Consider the following 20309-nt stretch of genomic DNA (forward strand, 5'->3'; position numbering starts at 1 on the left):
CCCCTTTACCTGTTTGCATCTCTGATATATATATATATATATATATTTGTTTTGGATTTTTATATATAACAAAAGCAAATGATTTAGGGCTGGGTGATGTGGCTAAAAAAATATCAAAATAAATTTTTCATAACGGTCGATATCGATACTTATCACGATAAATGTCACATTTTTATTTCTTTCAAGTTTAAAGGCAGATTGCTCCAAAAGGAAAGTTGTAAAAACCAGACAGTTAATTCTGGGTTTAAACTACTCTTTATAGTCAGAACATGACAAACATTTCACGTTTCACATTTTCACGAGCGGATATACGGTCCATGTGGCACGGTTCAAATGAGCAGCACTCTTTCGTTCCTCTTTTGGTGCATATACATTTTATCAAACTCTTGTTATCGTTTTATCGAGAAAAACTATATCGTGATAATTATCATTATCAATTTATCGCCCAGCCCTATAATGATTTAAGCATATAGAACAAATAGGATATAGAATTTTATTTTTTTAAAAATAAAAAATAAAATCTGGCTTGTCAATCCGCAACTAACTAGCTGATTATAGTGAAGCTGACTGCATTTTTTCTCTTTTTCTTTCTTTCTTTGTTTTTAGCATGTGTTTTAATTAGCATCCTGTGCTTTAGCTGTTAGTTTACACAGTGATTAAATGTTTTAATTAGCATCCTGCCACCTAAAATATCAAAACTAAAAAAAAAAAAAAATATCTACATCTAGTCAGTTGTTGGATGACTAGTCAGCCATCATGACCCATCTCTACTCCCTAGCCTTCCAAATAACTCTTTATGTCTACCATAGCGCTTCTGGACACTGAATTATCTGATTTTGTTTAGACCGGGTGTCCGTCATCCACCCAGTTTCTTGCCAACATCTCCTGCTATGTGAGCCTGTAAAATCTGAGCAGAAGCTCTGCTCTTCACAAGGAGCTGAAGAGAGATTGGGGATGAGACAGCGATGTTGATTGACATGGACATGGATGTTGACAGCTTGTGGAGTGTTCCAGAGAGTGGAATAAAGCGGCGAGCCAGCCAGGGGTCAGATACCACACCCGGATTTACACACTCACTCGGGCTCAATCACAGCCAGCCTGCCTCAGAAGCAAGGCGGCGTTCTCTTGCTCTCTCTTCTTCTCCTCTGTTTGATATTGTGCTGGGACAATGAATCAGAAAGGCTAATGAAAGCCTCTCAGCTTCCCTGAGGAAACTTTCCCCACTTAATTACTTCAGCCTCCTCTGGTGAGCTTGAAAAATGCTTTTTTGGAGCCAGTGCAATCTCTCTTGGATTAATCCCTCACAAAATTGATGTTTACCATGCAAGCAAACCGAGTATAACCAATCTGTATCTTGTTAGCGCTTGTGAAACTGACAGTTGATCATCTGTAGAATTAACTCAAAACGTTAAATTTGAGGCAAAGCACGTCAAAGATTTTGTAAACAAAGTTTCGGTGCTTAAATTAGTTCGGTTGGTGTTTATGTAGTGTACTAACAACTAATTAGACTTTCGTTTGATCGTCTAGACATGAAAAATCACCTAAGCTTTGGAGGTAACTACTTTGGAAATAACATGTCAGTCAGCTAAAGTTATATGAGTGAATATGAGCTTCAGCAAAGTCGCTGACATTTTGACTAGTCAGCGGTATCGTTCTATGAAGTTGTACCACTGCATAAGTTCCCAGAATGCATCAGGACTGACAGGATTTCAGCACACAATGCTGTCATACAGAAAAGATGGATGATGCGTGGAATGTTCTTACCATCATTACCTAGCTGGAACCCTGAAAAACAACCATTATCGTGCTAGTTTATTATTTTCACCATGCAAAATCAAGTCACGTGTAATTTTCGTTTAATTTCACCTCTTTTCCTCACAGAAAAGCACGCTGAAAAGCTTTAATACTATTTGCACGCCACGTACCCTGCGTGTTTCCATTCACCGTGTCTGATGTAGGTGGGTGAGATTTGAGGTAAGGTTAATGTGCCACGCTCAAGGGCACAGTGAACAGATTTGCCATTTCCTGCAGCAGCAGAATGTTCTCGCTGCCAGATGTTGCTGCGGACAGGCGGAGAATGGAGGACGAGATGGCTATAAGAAGAGAGAAGATGATGAAAATGTATGAAAAATGCTTACAGATGGAGTCTGGAATGCTAAATATAGATTTTGTTAAGAGGCTGTGTGAGACTGAGATAATTGTGAAAGCAGGAGTTAGAGCCAGATCAATGATCCACTCGCCGGACTTGTTCCTGTGCAGGCAGGAGCAGATGCTGATGCTCACACAGGTCAAGCACTCGAGCCAGAGCTGTGCTCTGTTTATCATCCAACAACAATTTAGGACAGAGAAAGACAGTATTTATGCATTATGGTATAAAGAAATGTTGCTTTAAGTTTTTTATTTGCTTCCCTGTTAGGCCTGGGTATCGATTCTGACCCTCAAGGATTTCATTGCATATTTTGTTACAACTGTATTATTATATTTGAACAACAATACAGTAACAATGTAATATTTTGATTGTTATTATTATTATTATTATTATTATTTTTACAATTTAAAATATTTCCTATTTTATTATATTTTAATTGTCTTCAGTGTCAAATGATCCTTCAGAAAGCATTCTAATATGCAGATTTGGTGCTCAATAAAGGTTTCTCATTATCATCAATTATGAAAACAGTTGCTGTTTTTTAATTTTGTGGAAACCATGAAGTAGGAAGTTTAGAAGAACAGCATTTTCTCTTTTTTGTGTATTTTTAATTAGTTTAATAAATCGTTAATTAATTTCAACAAGATGAAAAATCTTATAAAATTTTGCTTATGTTAATGTCACTAATAAATTGTCTGTCTGTCTGTCTGTCTGTCGGTCTATCTATCTATCTATCTATCTATCTATCTATCTATCTGTCTATCTATCTGTCTATCTATCTAATGAACTTACTTACCTTGGTTACGGTACATAAAACCAATTTTCTTATTGCCCTGTCTAGTGCACCCTCGATGGACTTAAAGCCTTTTGCCAGGTTTTTTGGGGGTAAAATAACAGTTGTTGGTTTTGGTTTTTAAACTTTGTAACTTGCATGTCATTTAGAAAACAAATCCTGTCCGAATAGTGCTATTGATGTTTTTGATGATGGTTTTTCTGAGCAAATGATGTTTTCCATTGCACGAGTAAAAATAATACTCATTATTTGATTTGATCACAAATTTTGTGCAATCGCAGTGACTGTGATGCACACAGAAGGTAGATCCTGTGACCCTATTATCTTGGGATGTTTCATTTACTAATATTTGCCCTATAGCAAAACATTATCTTCGGTAAACAGTACGTCCCCCAACTCAGTCCTCCTGTTTATTATGTTTTTCATTGTCTCAACCCATTTTATGGCTTTAAACACACATAATGGATCTTGACTTCCCCTTGTTTTCTCTCAGCTGTCTGAAACTGCACTGTTTCCCCTGAACCCCGCTCCACACCCCATTACCGCAGCCCCATTGCTCTCACTGAATATCAAACAACAGGACACGCTCTGTGTCTCGTACCCTGCAGTCATGTCCACAGCCAGAGAGATATTAGGGAATCAGAAAATAAGAAACGGTGAAGCAGAAGCAGCAACCCAGCGCTGAACTACTGACTGCTGTCATTGGTACATGAGCTTCAAGTTCATTTTAACTCATTAATGAGGAACTGGGGGGGGGGAGGTTGGGCATGCAAACTGTACAGACATATTTGCTTCTACATGTATTTTTTTTTCTTCTAAATAGTATGTTAGGGCAAGAAAATATTAGTGTTTCACTTCAGTAGGCAGTAGTTTATTTGTTTATTTTAAACTCTTGCTCATGGGCAATTTTTTATACTTAATTATGAAATGACAGTAATGCAAATTATACCCTGAATTAGCAGCGTATGTTTATTTAGCATTCAGTTCAGTTAATTAATGAGATAATCAAACAGTGTTCCCGAACAAACACAGTATTGGACGTTTTGTTTGTGAAGTCGACCTTTGATAATTTGGCACACTTAAAGATGATGCTAGCTTTCAAGAAAATTGATTTTCATGTCATTAGATGTATGGCGCAATGACATGTTAGTAATGATACAAGATAACTTCATGAAATATTTCATTAAATATGTTTTAATAAAGTATTGACTAGTAAGGGTATAGACTACATATATGGATCTATTATTGTTACAAGGCATCTGTAAGTCTTAAAGCATTAATCTCTCTTTATTTTATCAGATATCTTAACTTTAGTATTAAAAAAGGGTAAATATTTGTATTTATTCTTAAACTTTGTGTTGTATATCTGAATGAGATTCCAATGCTCTTATAGTTAAGTAGAACTGAAACTACATAAATTTCAGCTATTTGCCAAGACAATATTTTAATTGAGTTTAACTTGATGTACTGAAATAACTAAAATTAAATTAAAACTGAAATAAAAATTTATTTAAAAAACATAGACACACACACACACACACACACACACACATATATATAAAAGACAAGAACACACAAAATAACTGACTAAAAAAAAAAAAAAACAGAAAATCTGAAAATAACCCTGATTCAATATATGAATTAAAACTATAATAGTATCTCAATGATACTAAAATAACATGAACGTGACATAAGGCAATTACATTGTGTTTCCCTGATGAACCTCACTAATTAATTACTATTTAATAAATAACCATTTAATTTTATTTTATTGTATTAAATACATTTTGCACAGTAAATTATAACAAATATCAAATAAGGTCTTAATTCTGTTAAACATGCAGCTATCAATGTGTGTTCAAAAATAAATAAATTACAAATAAAAATAAAGTGATAAATACAGCTTCTATTTTTTTTCAAACATGAGGATGCCATTGCAATACAGAACACTTTGCCAACTATGTCTTATTTTTGCAACAAAGTGTGAGTATATACCAACCCACACTTCCTAAAAATACATTTTTAGTATAAGGTGACAAAATATGTTTTCTCTTAGTTATCACTCGGCCCGTCTCTGCCTCAGACACGCAGCCCACAGAACGTTCATTTGATATTTATTGTATTGTACACAAAAGTAGCAAAAGCAGGCATACACAACATGCACATAAATACTGTTGTTGAAAAAAAAAAACCTGCCTTTGAGGCTTTTGTGGTCTGTTGATCTTGAGAAGACAATGTAGGTCTTGCACCTGGAGCTCCAGGCTGATCCTAGAGAGAAAAATGTCTGCATTAACTTCATATATCATCTTAAGATGTAACTTGATGTGTAGCTTCAGGTTAAACAATCAAAAAGGCATCTTTCTTTCTTGAAGGCATTTGAAGTGTCACTTTGTGATGGGTGAATTAAATTGTCAACATGAGTGTTGAACTGTAAGGTGTTACAAAGTGTAAAAAAAAAAAAGTGTATGATATATAAACTCATTTTAAAACCATAAAGCCACGGGCCATGTACTTCCTCCACTTTTTAATTTGCTGCTCACATCATTAATCTATGAGAAATAAGGATGCTGTGAATTAAAGTGCACCATTTGGCATGGGCATTACTTCTGCACTCGCTAAATAGAGATAATTGACATGAAGTGATGGATTGCACGTAACGTACTGAGATTCTGGATACCATCCAGTACTTTATTTGATAATGATGATATACATGTATATATTTCTACAAATTGATATGCATGCAGAAATAGAGGACTGTACAATCCGCAAATGTAATACAGATACTACCGGTCAAAAGTTTGAGCTCAGTATGAATTTTATTTATTTATTTAAAGAAATGAATACTTTTACTATGACAATAAAATAAAATGACAATAAATGTTACTATTTCAAATAAATGCTTTACTTTTTATTCACTAAGGAATCCTGAAAAAATATTCCACAAAAAAAAATATTAAGCAGCACAACAGTTTTTAACATAACATAATAACACAAAAGTTTTTAACATAATAATAAATACCAACCTCTAAATCAGCATATTAGAGTGATTTTTGACACTGAAGACTGGAGTAATGATGCTGAAAATTCAGCTTTCCATCACAGGAATAAATTACATTTAAAATATATTAAAATAGAAAACCGTTCATAATAACATTTCACAATATTACTGTTTCTACTATATTTTTGATCAAATAAATGCAGTTTTAGTAAGCATAAGAGTATTAAGCATAAAAAATAAGCATAAGAATAAAAAAAATACATACCAACCCCTTTGAATGGTAGTGCAACTATAATTATATTCATTTTTTGTAAATTAAGTAAAATCAAATATGTGTAGTATCTTACAGTGCTTTGACTGTACTATTCTCACAAAATGTTTTAGCAACTATAACCGTGTTATAATGGGGGCAATTTTAATGAGCTAGTTTATTAATCTCAAGCCTTCTCACAAAAATCCATTAAATAATGTAAAATGGCTGGATAAACCCTTCTGTTAAAGCGCATCTGTTGTTCACACAAAGGTGTGTGTGTGTGTGTGTGTGTTTATGAATATTGCTGCATTTCCCATTCCACCTCCAAAAGAGCTTCTCTAGTTAACAGCCTAGTAGCTTAGCAGCTAAATTCACAAAATCCACAGGGGTGTTTGATTTCTGCATTTTCCTGCTAACAATGTATGTATTTGACTGTTCATGAAGTCACACGTGTCTAAAATACAACTAATTATGTCATTTCCTTCTTGCTCAATTTTTTTGTCAACAGACATTTTGCATTGCATTTTTCTAGCCTTGTACTGTACATGCCTGAATGGTTAATGAAAAGTTGTTCTCCACATAGACCATCAGTGCATAACTTTTCTGGTAATAAAAGGGATAGTTCACTCAAAAATGAAAAGTCTGTCATTATTTATTCACTCGGTTTTGCTAAACACTCAGTCCATGTGTAATCTGTCTTTTTTTCTATCTCAATGTCTCTCTTTCACTCATTCCATATCACTCTCATCTCTGGCTCTCTGTAGCGCTCATCACATTCCCATGTGCAGGAGTTTCCTGTCTAACACTATCAGATGTCTTATCGGGACAAGAGGTGTTTTGCTAAATCTTCACCCTCGCCTGCCTCTCCTCAGTTGTTATATCTCTCTTAGTTTAGATTAAGTGATCCAGCGGCTTCCGTATCTCTGTTTTTGCCGCTTCTGCATTCTTATCCCTTATGGTCGCACACATGATCAATGCTATCAGCTCTGTGTGGCAGTGATAAATTATGCATGCGCTCAAATCAATGGCTGAGTTGTGGTTTGGTTGAGACACAGCGGTGATAGCGAGTCTTAATCAGCACCTAAAGTGTGAGAACTCTTAACGTCCACCCCGAGGGCCATGAAGAGCGGCGTGGCTCTTTAAGAATGACTTATGTGGGAGCCGAGGACTTCATGCTCCATCATGTTAAGATGTTGTGCATTGTGGGTTCGAATCTAATCCCATTCTACACTGTTCTTCATCATTTTCTGCCCTGTTTGAAATATTCTCAAAAAGTGTTGAAGTGATTAAAAATAACATATATACACTATAGTTCTGTACTAGGGGTGGTAGAAATTTGTCAACCGGTAGAGGTTTTGGACTATCCTCTCTATCGGGGTTACATGCTCACGTGACATTGCTGTGCTATCATTTGCACGAGTTTTTACACATCGCGGTTTAAAAACAAGTTATTTTAATCCATTGAAATGCAATCAGCAGCGAAAGAGAACTATTTTTGCTATATGCACGCACTATTTGAGAGTTTCTGAGAGGCACGCGCACGTGAAGACGGTGTTCACAGAGCGCGAGAGTATTGAATTGGTTAAATACACGCGCTTGTATGTGTCAAAATGCCCCTCTTTGCAAGTATCCTCGTAAATACAGTAATTTAGGTCTTAAGTAAAAGCAAACAGCTGAGAAAGAGAACACGTGTAACAGTATATTGAGCCAGGCAGCTCTTAAAGTGACAGCAGTCTAATCTTCCTGCTGCCTGCCATTCATGTTAATCAAACAACAAAAGAGAGAAAATCTCTCACTGCTCTTGACTAAATCACTTTTGTGACTTTAAAGGGGTCATATGATGCGATTTAAATTTCTTTATAAAAGGTAAGAGTCAACCACGCCTACCTAAAACGGCTCGTTCTAACATGCGCCCACGTCTACATCACGATGTGGGAAGATTTGTATAATGCCGCCCAAATGTTCAAGCAAAGAAAGAAGGCGTAACTTTTATTCTCGCTGTAGTATTGTTGTTGCCGCCGCCGCCATGTCGTGAAGGCGCTGTGTGTTTCGTTGTGAAAGCGAAACTACTTTGTTTGGCCTTCCAAAAGAGGACGATATCCGCTTTGTCATGCCTGGAGCTGATCCTTGCTGGTCACTAATGAAATACATCAACTTCGCGCTGTGGATCGCCGGATTGGCTTTCACCGTGGACGAAGCGGAGTCCAGCCCGGGGTCGTCACATGTGGTTGCCGCATGCCCGCCCGCCGCCGCTCACTCTAGCCGCCAGCCTCCGCTCACTCTAGGCCTCCGGCCTCTGCTTACTCTAGCCCGCCGTGTGTGACGCTGTGTTTCGGACATATACATTTAATTTACACAGTACATATGCAGTGTTTTTATACAGTTGATTACTTTATACAGTGTATGTAGCATTTCTTATTTATTTGTTCTACTGTAGTTTTTTGTCCTATTGCTTGTAATTATTTTCTTATTCTTATTTAATCGCTGACTGTTTACTTGTCTTGGGGTTTTTTTTAGGCTAGTATTAATTTTTTCTGATATTATGAAATTATGAAATGTCTATGGTATCCAAAATTTTGATATCATAAAGACCTTATTTAAAGCAAAAATAACTATATTGTGTTAGGGATAGATAGATAGATAGATAGATAGATAGATACCGTGAAACAAAATTATGTTGTGGTATAAGATTTTGGTCATATTGCCCACCCCTATTCTGTGCTATTGTTATCAATACTTTTCAGCACTAAATTTATTTTAAGCATATTTAAAATTTTATATTTATATTTTGACAGAGCTCTGCTTTTGTCTTCCAGGTGCTTCAGTTGGTTTAGAGCACCTGTCAGTCACTTGCTTTCTTTCTTTCTTTGTTACTATTAAATGATTAAAAATGTAATAATTTAATTTCTTTAATTATTAATTAATTTATTTATTCAATTATTTATTTGTTTGTTTTTAGAAATAAAAAAATATTCCAGATTTGTTTTTTCCCAGGTATATGACACAGCACTTTTTCAGTTAGTTACTCCAGCTTACCTTTTGGAAAATGTGTGTAAAAAATGTCAAGTATAGAGAATACAATATATAAATTGCACACCCTGGTAGAGTAATAAAAAAATCTCTGAGGTTCTTTTAATCTCAGTCACTCTTCAGTCGCAGTATATGGTCCTTTTCACAAAATTGGATAAAATGATTCATATACCACAATATTGATCAAATGTTTCAACATAGTGTCTCATGACAAGCTATTATTTCCTCAGCCTTGTGCTTCCATCTCAGCGATGTTTCCGTGATGAAAGAAATAATGACAAAATTGCCAACCGCTTTGGAAGACGCATCATCAAAACATGCCTGTGGAGATCAGCGTAATATTTAAAATCAAATTACAGCTGAAAACACCAACTCCTCTTCCGATCTCATTTGTTTTTCTCTTGCTTGTTTATCTGTGTGTTTGTTGAGGTTATGTACTGTGTGAGTCTCTTAAAGGCCAGATTCGAACTGCGTCACTTGCTAAGCACTACATTGTATCTGGCGCACCTTTTTTCTTGGCATCTTGGGGCTCTTACCTTTTTTTTATCACTTTTGTCACTTTAGAAGCGAAGGAGATTGTCCTGAAAGCTCAGATTTTAGCGGGAGGAAGAGGCAAAGGAGTGTTCGACAGCGGCCTGAAAGGAGGGGTGCATTTAACAAAAGAGTGAGTACCTGCCTAGACCTATTTTCTGAGAAAGAATAGATCCTGTTTTCCTGTCCTTCATTCCTCTTAAAACCCCTGTCATTCTTTGACACCCTGTATTTGTCACCAAGAAAATAGAGCAGAATATCACTCTACCCTCAGCATTTGTGATGTCCTTAAAACTCAGTTGAATGATGGATTCCTTAGCGGAACAAATTATAAGTGTTATAGAAACTATAAAAATGTTGTAAAAAAAAAAAAACCCTTGAGAATGAGGGAGACGTTTGAAATATAGCAATCTCTGAAAACTTTACCAGAAAGCCATGGGTTTTCCTCAAGTAGGGGCTGATTTATGACTGAATGCCTGCGTCGTGTATCACTATCACGTAGTGTACTTTGGCATTCGGGATGAAGAGAATTGGCCAGAGAAAACACTCTGAAACGCAGGCTGATCTGTTTTATCTAGCAAATGAGCACAGTGCTTTTTGTGGCCCTGAGAGATCCTCGAGAGTTCGCTAGTATGCATTTCTTAAACTAAAACTTCTTTTTTTTTTTATGTTGTTTGCCTGTACCATTGTTATTTGTAGTACAATAAAAAGATGATGCAAAGAGAGAGAGATACGTAATCAGCAAATTGAGCACCACAGCTCTTTATATTAGCACACATGCATTAACTGAATAAAATAATCACAGTTGCGAAAAAAACATAATAGTCTGGGAAAACTTGTGTCCACATACAGTTTGATCAGATATCATCTTGCATCAGTGTTTCCTGCATGTAGGGCTGGGCGTTACTGCCAAAAAAATCCATGATAACATTTTTCATACGAGTTGATATCGATAATTATCACGATAAATTTCAAATCTTTATTTCTTTCAAGTTTAAAGGCAGAATTTTTGCTCCAAAGTGAAAGTTGTAGAAACCAAACAATTAATTGTGGTTTTAAACTACTCTTTATGATCAGAACATGACAAGCACTTCATATTTTTGAATTCTTTACACTTTTCCAGTCATTTTTTAATAAAAATAAATATCTTGATAGAAAAATTCATTTCTTAGTTTCTGCATGTTCTAATGGGTGATATTGTTTCAAATCAAGAAACAGGTTTGTTTTGCCTGACTTTGATGACATGTATTTTCAGCACAGTTTGCAGTGCAAGCAGCAATATTAATAATATTACAAAAATATCTACAGTAGTAGTAGCTTGAGTAAGGATGCAGATGTAAATTGATGTTCATTGTCAAAAACAGTAACATCTGTAAAAATTAAACAACCTCATCTTTTTAAATTATTCTGACTGTTTGAGTTTTATTCAAATTAACCATTGGTCTTCCACATTAGTATACATTTAGATCATGATAACCACAGTTAAAAGCACACATATAACACCTCAACACCATGGTAAAAACGCAACTGTATGGTTTCTAGGTATTTGTATGAAAAACAGTAGTCTAAGTACACAAAAATATCTAGATTCCGTTACTCCTTTAATACATTTTATACATGTCTACATTAATAATATAATACAATTCTATATGAACATTCCAGATTTTTGCCATAATACTATGGTGCAGTTAGTGTTACTACAGTAAATTCATGGTAAATGGTTACTGGGGGTCACATTACGCAATATTTACCTTGGAAGAATTCCTGACAACTCTTTCATTTACAAAATGCATGCACGAGGAATCATAAAGGAACTCTCGTAAAACTACAAATCCTCCCCCTGAAACTTCCCATGTTCCGTGGCTCTCTCTCATTGGCTGTAGGTCATCACCGATGTCATTTCCAGTCAAAACTCATCACAGACAGGTTCAGATATTTAGCTTGGGAAATATTTCTCAGGCATCAGTACCTGTCTCAGATGGTGTCTTTGATAATTCACACCATGTATCGTCAGTCATGTGTCTACTATCTCCAGAAAACTGTCAGCGAGTAAAGATCAGGCCTAAAGTCATGTAGTGTATACTATAATCATTCCTCTTTCATTCCTTTGAGCTCACAACTGACTCCCTCACTGAGCTGAGTCAATTTAAAATGAATTGAGATTGTTTACTGTGATGTATATTTTAGGTTTGTGAGACTGACGATAGTTTGTTGCAGCTTAGTTGTTCGTATGACAGCTAAAGATACAGTAATTAAAGATACATTTTTACAACAGAGTTTTGATGTACAGGTGCATCTCAATAAATTAGAATGTCGTGGAAAAGTTAGTCTGACCACCAAACAGACCCCTAAGGAAGGAGTGAAAGTGAAAATGGTATTAAAGGAAGCACTTTGTTTATCTCTGGCATATTATCTCTTTGTTAATGTTGTTCCTTTGAATAAATAATCGCTTTTGAACTTGGAAATGAAATTCTCTCTCTCTCTCCATTCTCCTTGTCTTCCTGGCTGCAGGAGAAAGCTGTATAATACCATTTAAAGATGCACTTTTTTTTTCCTTTCTGTCATTTTTTAAAGAAATATTATTTTGCTGTTAGCTGAGTTAGGTGTCGTAGGTCACTGAGATGAATAAATCGTGTGAGTCAGACCTCGTTGTGCAGGGAATGTTGGTAAACAGCCATTTCCATGTGTCACTAACAAGCAGAAATATCATTTTCCTCCCTCTTTCTCTGCTTCTCTCTATGTCTGACACCCACACAGACCGGCATTCTCCTACAACCACCCCGTATGTTTATCACTGTTTATCTCTCTCCCCCTCAGGAGGTAATGATGGCTTCCTGCACTTACCACGTGTTTGTCCTCTCATCTTTAAACGCGGCCTAGAGCTCCCCATTATCATCCGCTTTTATTCCCGACAGCTCCCCCTCACGTGACCGCCCCAAAACTTTTTGCACAATGACTGCATCCCATTTTTGTCTTTTTCCTGGCCGAGAAACAGCCACGGGGGGTGGAAGTGCATATTCATAAAGGTTTCATAAAGGGAGGTGGTGAGGAGGAACAGAGGTGGGATATAAGCGAAAATAAAGAAATGCTTTAGAAATGCCAGCTCGAGCGTTTGGCATCTCCCCACAAACTTCTCTCGCTGCATTTGAGAGAGTGTCACATTTGCTATTCAAGAGCCCTCTGGTTTCCTTCGCACATGGATGCGTTATTGCATAATGAGGTTTTCCTCATGAATTCAGAATACAGTATCGGTTTATTGAGAGGAAAAAAGAAAAGGATGTTTTGTAAAATTGTGTCCTCCTTTAAGCCTTCAGAAGATATTGTCATACTTCACAGCAGCGATTCGGATCTGGATATAGGATTCATATAATATATAAGCTAGTGTTGTCACGGTACCAAAATTTCAGTATTCGGTACCAATACCAGTGAAAATCCACGGTTCTCGGTACCAATTTCGGTACCAAAGCAAAACACAAAAACATGCTAATTGAACAACATTTTTATTAATAATGTTAAACAAAAATTAAATGTACAAAACCAATGCCATTCTTTATACTTATTTAAAATTGTTTCAAGTTTTCCCACAAGTAATAATAGTATGAAAAAAGTAAACAAGTTTCACCCAAAAGTTTAGTCATAGTTCTGCTGCCACTGAAAAACATCTGTAAACTGTTGTCTGTTTTAGGGTTTGCTGGTGTGTTTCAGGATCTTCCTCAGCCTGCAGCTGTAAAAGGAAAATATAATATACTTAAGTAAAGCAATGGGCTGAGTCTGACCAAATGCAACATAAGATCATTGACACCAGCTAAAATATAACTTTTCAGTCCTCCCTCTTTCTCTGCTTCTCTCTATGTCTGACACCCACACAGACCGGCATTCTCCTACAACCACCCCGTATGTTTATCACTGTTTATCTCTCTCCCCCTCAGGAGGTAATGATGGCTTCCTGCACTTACCACGTGTTTGTCCTCTCATCTTTAAACGCGGCCTAGAGCTCCCCATTATCATCCGCTTTTATTCCCGCCAGCTCCCCCTCACGTGACCGCCCCAAAACTTTTTGCACAATGACTGCATCCCATTTTTGTCTTTTTCCTGCCCAAGAAACAGCCACGGGGGGTGGAAGTGCATATTCATAAAGGTTTCATAAAGGGAGGTGGTGAGGAGGAACAGAGGTGGGATATAAGCGAAAATAAAGAAATGCTTTAGAAATGCCAGCTCGAGCGTTTGGCATCTCCCCACAAACTTCTCTCGCTGCATTTGAGAGAGTGTCACATTTGCTATTCAAGAGCCCTCTGGTTTCCTTCGCACATGGATGCGTTATTGCATAATGAGGTTTTCCTCATGAATTCAGAATACAGTATCGGTTTATTGAGAGGAAAAAAGAAAAGGATGTTTTGTAAAATTGTGTCCTCCTTTAAGCCTTCAGAAGATATTGTCATACTTCACAGCAGCGATTCGGATCTGGATATAGGATTCATATAATATATAAGCTAGTGTTGTCACGGTACCAAAATTTCAGTATTCGGTACCAATACCAGTGAAAATCCACGGTTCTCGGTACCAATTTCGGTACCAAAGCAAAACACAAAAACATGCTAATTGAACAACATTTTTATTAATAATGTTAAACAAAAATTAAATGTACAAAACCAATGCCATTCTTTATACTTATTTAAAATTGTTTCAAGTTTTCCCACAAGTAATAATAGTATGAAAAAAGTAAACAAGTTTCACCCAAAAGTTTAGTCATAGTTCTGCTGCCACTGAAAATACCGGGTCTTTTGACAACACTAATATGAGCAAAAATTGGTCATGTGAAAAAAATTTATTATATGTGACCCTGGACCACAAAACCAGTCATAAGGGTAACATTTTTTTAAATTGAGATTTATACATCATCTGAAAGCTGAATAAATAATATTTATATATAATATAAAAGCCGAGATACAACTATTTGAAAATCTGGAATCTGAGAGTGCAAAAAAATCTAAATACTGAGAAAATCACCTCCACCACAGAAATAAATTACATTTTAAAATAAATATAAAAAAGAATATAACTGTACAATATAACAGTTTTCACTTTATTTTGTGGCAAATAAATGCATCCTTAGTGAACATAAGAGACATCCTTCAAAAACATTATAAAATCTTACTAACTCCTAACTTTTGAATGGCAGTGTGTGTATAAATAATTGTTTTGTTGTTGCTGTTTTTTACTTTTTATATATGTAGGTCAATGGCTGATGGCTGTTTGGTTGAAATAAATACATAAATATGTATTGAATAGATTTTATTTTGTACTCTTTATAGCTCTCAGCCCTAGAAGGGATTGAATATGGATGAGGGTTTGAATATGAGTGGTGTTAAAAGGATGTAATTGTGTTGTCAGTCTCAGAGAGGAATGCTGCTTGTGATCTGTCAGTGTGCCGTCAGGACTATGCGTTAATGTGCCATTTTTCACCCAGCTATGTTAGCACAGTCTTGTCTTGTTGGCCTTCTCTCTTTCTTTTCTGCTGTAATAGACTGTGTGAGGAAATAGAGTAAAGGATAAAATAGATGGAAGGACAATGCAGGAAATAGAATGAACAGGGGTGCAAACGTTTGGCTTTCTTGTTGCCTCCTTCACAAGATGAAAGGGATAAAAATGGACTCGGGTGCTGGAGATTGGAGTGTAGGTGAGACCAGGGCAATTGTAACACTCTAAATTTCTTCAGTTTTATACAAGTAAGAGTGATGACACTTATTTAACACATGCTCAGTAGCGTTCTTTTCCTTCCTGAGTGTGATTCCCCCTTTTGGTGTGAAATGTTCAAAGGATGTAATTGTGTTGTCAGTCTCAGAGAGGAATGCTATGCGGGAATGTCAGGACTATGCGTTAATGTGCCATTTTTCACCCAGCTATGTTAGCACAGTCTTGTCTTGTTGGCCTTCTCTCTTTCTTTTCTGCTGTAATAGACTGTGTGAGGAAATAGAGTAAAGGATAAAATAGATGGAAGGACAATGCAGGAAATAGAATGAACAGGGGTGCAAACGTTTGGCTTTCTTGTTGCCTCCTTCACAAGATGAAAGGGATAAAAATGGACTCGGGTGCTGGAGATTGGAGTGTAGGTGAGACCAGGGCAATTGTAACACTCTAAATTTCTTCAGTTTTATACAAGTAAGAGTGATGACACTTATTTAACACATGCTCAGTAGCGTTCTTTTCCTTCCTGAGTGTGATTCCCCCTTTTGGTGTGAAATGTTCAACTTTTGATGATAAGTTTACACTAACACTTAATGACAAGTTTTGATGATAATTTTATTTTCTAGTTTGTTGGTTAAATGTTAACATGAATGACAGATATGAATGACACCTCAGATTCATGTAGACTGTTACTAATTGAAAACTCCATCCATCCGTCCGTCCATCCATGTCTATAGTACATCTATATTTGTGTGTGTGTGTATATATATATATATATATACATAGTAATTAAAACTTGGTAACCATGTATGAATGCAAATTAGTCATTTTAACTGAACTTAGGACTGGTGGTGGTGCTATTTATTATTATTATACGAATTATACTAATAAAAAACATATATAAAACGCACTAAGGATTAACGAGCTGCTGGATTCATGAATATCAATCGGGTTGAGTGCGTTCGCTCGAACTGATTTGCTGAAATCAAAACAGGGACGATAATAGGTTATGTTTGTTATTTAACAGTGAAGAGAGGACAGTAGTCTGTTATTGAATGTAAAAATGTTACTAATACACCTGATCTCCCCTACATTTTATTTTATTTTTTATATTTGTGTGTGTTACGATTCATTGTATTTGTTTCATTTTTTGTTGTTGTTTTTTAGTGTGTGTTTTGTTTGCTTTTTCATTTATTTATTATTATTTATGTTTGTGTGTGTGTTGTTTGTTTTATTTTGTTTTGTTTGAGTTTTTTTTTAACATTGAAGAGAGGACGGTAGTCTGTTACTGAATGTTAAAATATTACAAATATGCCTAGCCTTTATTTTTATTTAATTTAATTTTATTGTTCTTATATTTTCTTGTCTGAGTGTGTTTTCTTTTGTTTTATATGTGTGTTTTGTTTTGCCGAAGCGTTCAGTCATTGAGTCCGGCGAGTGAAAATATAAACTAATATACTTAGCCTCCAACTCACACACTGGCGAGTAAAATTTGAGAATCGAACGATATCGTCTGTTTATTCTAAGTGCACGCTCGTCTGGCGCTTTAAATTCTCGAGCTCGTTATAGCAGGATGGATTCTGATTGGCTGTCAATTTTTTATCGTTCATCAGCTGGAATAAAATATTTCTGAAAGTGATTCCAACGATATAGTTTCTCTTTGTCTTTATCGTTATAGTTGTGGTGTGGACTCTGCTATTCTTTAATATTGAGAACGATTTTTAGAACTATATCTTTATCGTTATCTTTATAGTTATCGTCCTTGGTGTGAACGGGCCTTAACACCTAATGGTGAGAAATAGAATCGGGGTGTGTTGCAGGCGAGACTCAAACCTACATAATCCATTTGATTGTTATGGCTCTATTGAGTGTTAAAGGGGACAGTAAAGCCCCGTTCACACCAAGAACGATAATTATAAAGATAATGATATTAGCGTCCACACCAGCCAACCCTCTACAGACACCTTGGCAACTTCCTGGTTCCTTCCCTCATCCTCTTTTGTGTCACTTCTCTTCCATCACCTTTTTATTAGTTGTTATTTCAGCCCCTTTATTGGTGGTTCTGTCTTTATCCACTTGCCATGTCTCATCGAGCTTCATGATGGCTGATTATCCAGTATTAGAAGTAGCTGTAGGACCTGCAGCCAGTAAACCTGTGCTTCAGAAATAAGTCTGTTAATACACCATAATGAATAGATAACACGCAATGATGAATCCCGTCTCACCTGGTGTTTGTGCTGAGCAGGTGATGGTTGCTGAAGCTCTGGATATCTCCAGGGAAACATATTTCGCCATCCTGATGGACCGTTCCTGTAATGGACCCGTGATGGTGGGCAGTCCTCAGGGGGGTGTGGACATAGAGGAAGTGGCTTCCACCACGCCAGAGCTCATCTTCAAGGTATCTATCTTAGTTGTATCTGATTGAAAAGGTGTAGGAGTGAGTTACTTTGTGATTTTCTGTTATAGAGGTCATTTTTTTTTGTATGTTTTGAAATAAACTTGCAATAAATATAAGAAATATAAGTTGTTACAAACAAATTATAGAAGCAGAAGTATTTATTTATTTATTTATTTTTAGAACAGTTTAAAAAGTGAGCATTTTAGAATGGTTAAATTGAGATGGAAAATGTATGGAAATGCCATATATTAAAAATTGTAGTAATGTCAATAATAAATGTTTCTGATGTAGGTTAAGATTTTTGTATTGTCTCCCATGGGAGAAATTTTCTTGGATTAGAGACCTGCTGCATCACCAAACAAACCTAGACAGTACATTTAAATACATAATAATATCCAACACATTACAATACCTTTTCCAGAAAGTACGAAACAATTCATACACAGATGATCACAATGTCAAACTTCCCCAGTTTTGAAGCAAAATGAATTAAAATACATACTGTAAAGCTAGATTCTTCACTAAGCTGCATTTTAATCGCAGGTTTTTTTTTTTTGTTGTTGGTTTGTTTGTTTGTTTTTTGGAGAATTTTATAGACAAATACAGAGTTTAAATGCCTTTAAATCTCTATGAAAATTAATACAAATATTACATTTGAAAATGTAGCAATTAATAGCCTTGTCCACCATTATATATATTTTTTTTTTAATTATGATATGACTCCTTTAATAGACTTCTTTCACAGATAAACTCATATTAAGACGTGTAACAGCTGCTTCTCATTCTTGTAGCTCTTTGTGGTGTCTGGTTTTATGCATTCTCTCTTGTGTGTGTCTATCTCTGTATATGAGTGATCTTTTAGAGATGGCCTTATAATTGCAAAGCCATTGTTCTCCAGCTCTCGTCTTTTTCTCGTTTCAGTTTGGCTGCGTGCCAGCGCTTAATTGCAGCTCTCTTGATTTTAATACGAACATCTGCTTTGTGTCAAATTTTAGCTGATGGTTGGTTTTCTCTTGCTTTCTCTCTCCCATCTCTTGCCTCAGGAAGTCATAGATATTTTCGAGGGGGTCCGAGACGACCAGGCACTACGTATGGCAGCTAATTTGGGATTCAAAGGGCCGTTGGAGAGACAGGTAATGGGTTTGGACTGAATCGCTGCCAAAGAGATTGTGCCATTAGAATGTGTGTCGTTAAGCACAGCGGCCCCCACCTTACATCACCTCCCCCAACCGTCCGCTATGTCTCCATTTTCGCTCATGGAAAAAGCGAGAGTAATGGACATGATGACTCTGCCAATACAGTCATTAAACATTTCTTGTACGTGTTTAGGCCTCAGCAGACATCACAGTTCGTGCTGGTACATCGTTCACATAAACTGCCATCTATAAACAGGTCACAGATTTGCTGTGACTACCTTCACCGTAAACGATAAGCACAAGTTTAAATCTCTAAGATTTAATGGCATTTATACCAAGGCCTCGTACAGGGTCTCTGAGTGACTCCTGTTTCCTCATTTTCACAAAATGTGCGTTTTTCCTATTGATAAATCTAGCGTTCAGATAACTGTACAAATATTTATGGACACTTAACATTTACCTATTGCTCTGGGAATTTAGGAGGGAATTTAAGAGCATGAAAATCTATGGAATTGTTTCGGAAAGTCAAAATATGAAAATGATATATTACAAAGTACTGTATAAATCATTATCTAATTTTCCATACGTGTTACAAAAGTATGAATTACAAAATGTAAGTATTACCAATGTATGAAATATGAAAGCATTACAAAATCTACTAAATTGTTCCAGAAGGTCAACATATTTATATTTTATGTTACAACGTGTGAAATCATTATGAAATCATAAAATATATTACAATATACAGAAGTATTACAAACACATGAAATATATGGAAATATAGGAAATCTACAAAATGTTAATGAAAGACACGTTTTTCCTCATCTACAAAGGTTTTGCGAGAATACAAAATATGACTGTATTACAAAAATCTTTCACAAAAGTGTTGCAAAACTATGAAATACTAAAGTATCCAAAATTCTATAAAAGTATTACAAGAAGTATTATACATTTTTTACAGAAAGTTAAAGCAGGATTGCATGTTAAAAATACTGCTGTTAAACGATTAATCACTATTAATAAAATTAAAAGTTTTTATTCGCATCCTAAATAAAAGTTTTTTGTTTACATAATATATGTGTGTGTATTTTATATATTTATAATGTATATATAAATACAAACATACAGTATATATTTAGAAAATATTTACATGTATATATATTCATATAATTTATATTATATATAAATATATTTAATATATAAACATAACATATTTTTCACATTTCTCACACATAAAAACGTGTGTTTGTATTTATATATACATAATAAATATGCACAGTATACACATATATATTGTGTAAACAAAAACTTTTATTTTGGATGCGATGAATTGCGA

At 35.6% G+C, this 20309-nt stretch overlaps 1 protein-coding gene across 1 annotated transcript in view; it reads left to right on the forward strand.

The window, feature by feature from the left end:
- The window catches only part of LOC107656059 (succinyl-CoA ligase [GDP-forming] subunit beta, mitochondrial-like), a 124305-nt gene that overhangs the window by 38549 nt on the left and 65447 nt on the right, over nt 1–20309 (forward strand). The window contains exons 3-6 of the mRNA XM_016443729.1: nt 9788–9887; nt 12032–12128; nt 17685–17837; nt 18881–18970. Of these exons, the coding sequence (XP_016299215.1) occupies nt 9788–9887; nt 12032–12128; nt 17685–17837; nt 18881–18970 (440 nt within the window). The remainder of the gene's footprint in view (nt 1–9787; nt 9888–12031; nt 12129–17684; nt 17838–18880; nt 18971–20309) is intronic.

The sequence above is a fragment of the Sinocyclocheilus anshuiensis genome, unplaced genomic scaffold (genome assembly GCF_001515605.1).
Source record: "Sinocyclocheilus anshuiensis isolate Anshui unplaced genomic scaffold, SAMN03320099.WGS_v1.1 scaffold51, whole genome shotgun sequence".
In the NCBI taxonomy this organism is placed as follows: domain Eukaryota; kingdom Metazoa; phylum Chordata; class Actinopteri; order Cypriniformes; family Cyprinidae; genus Sinocyclocheilus; species Sinocyclocheilus anshuiensis.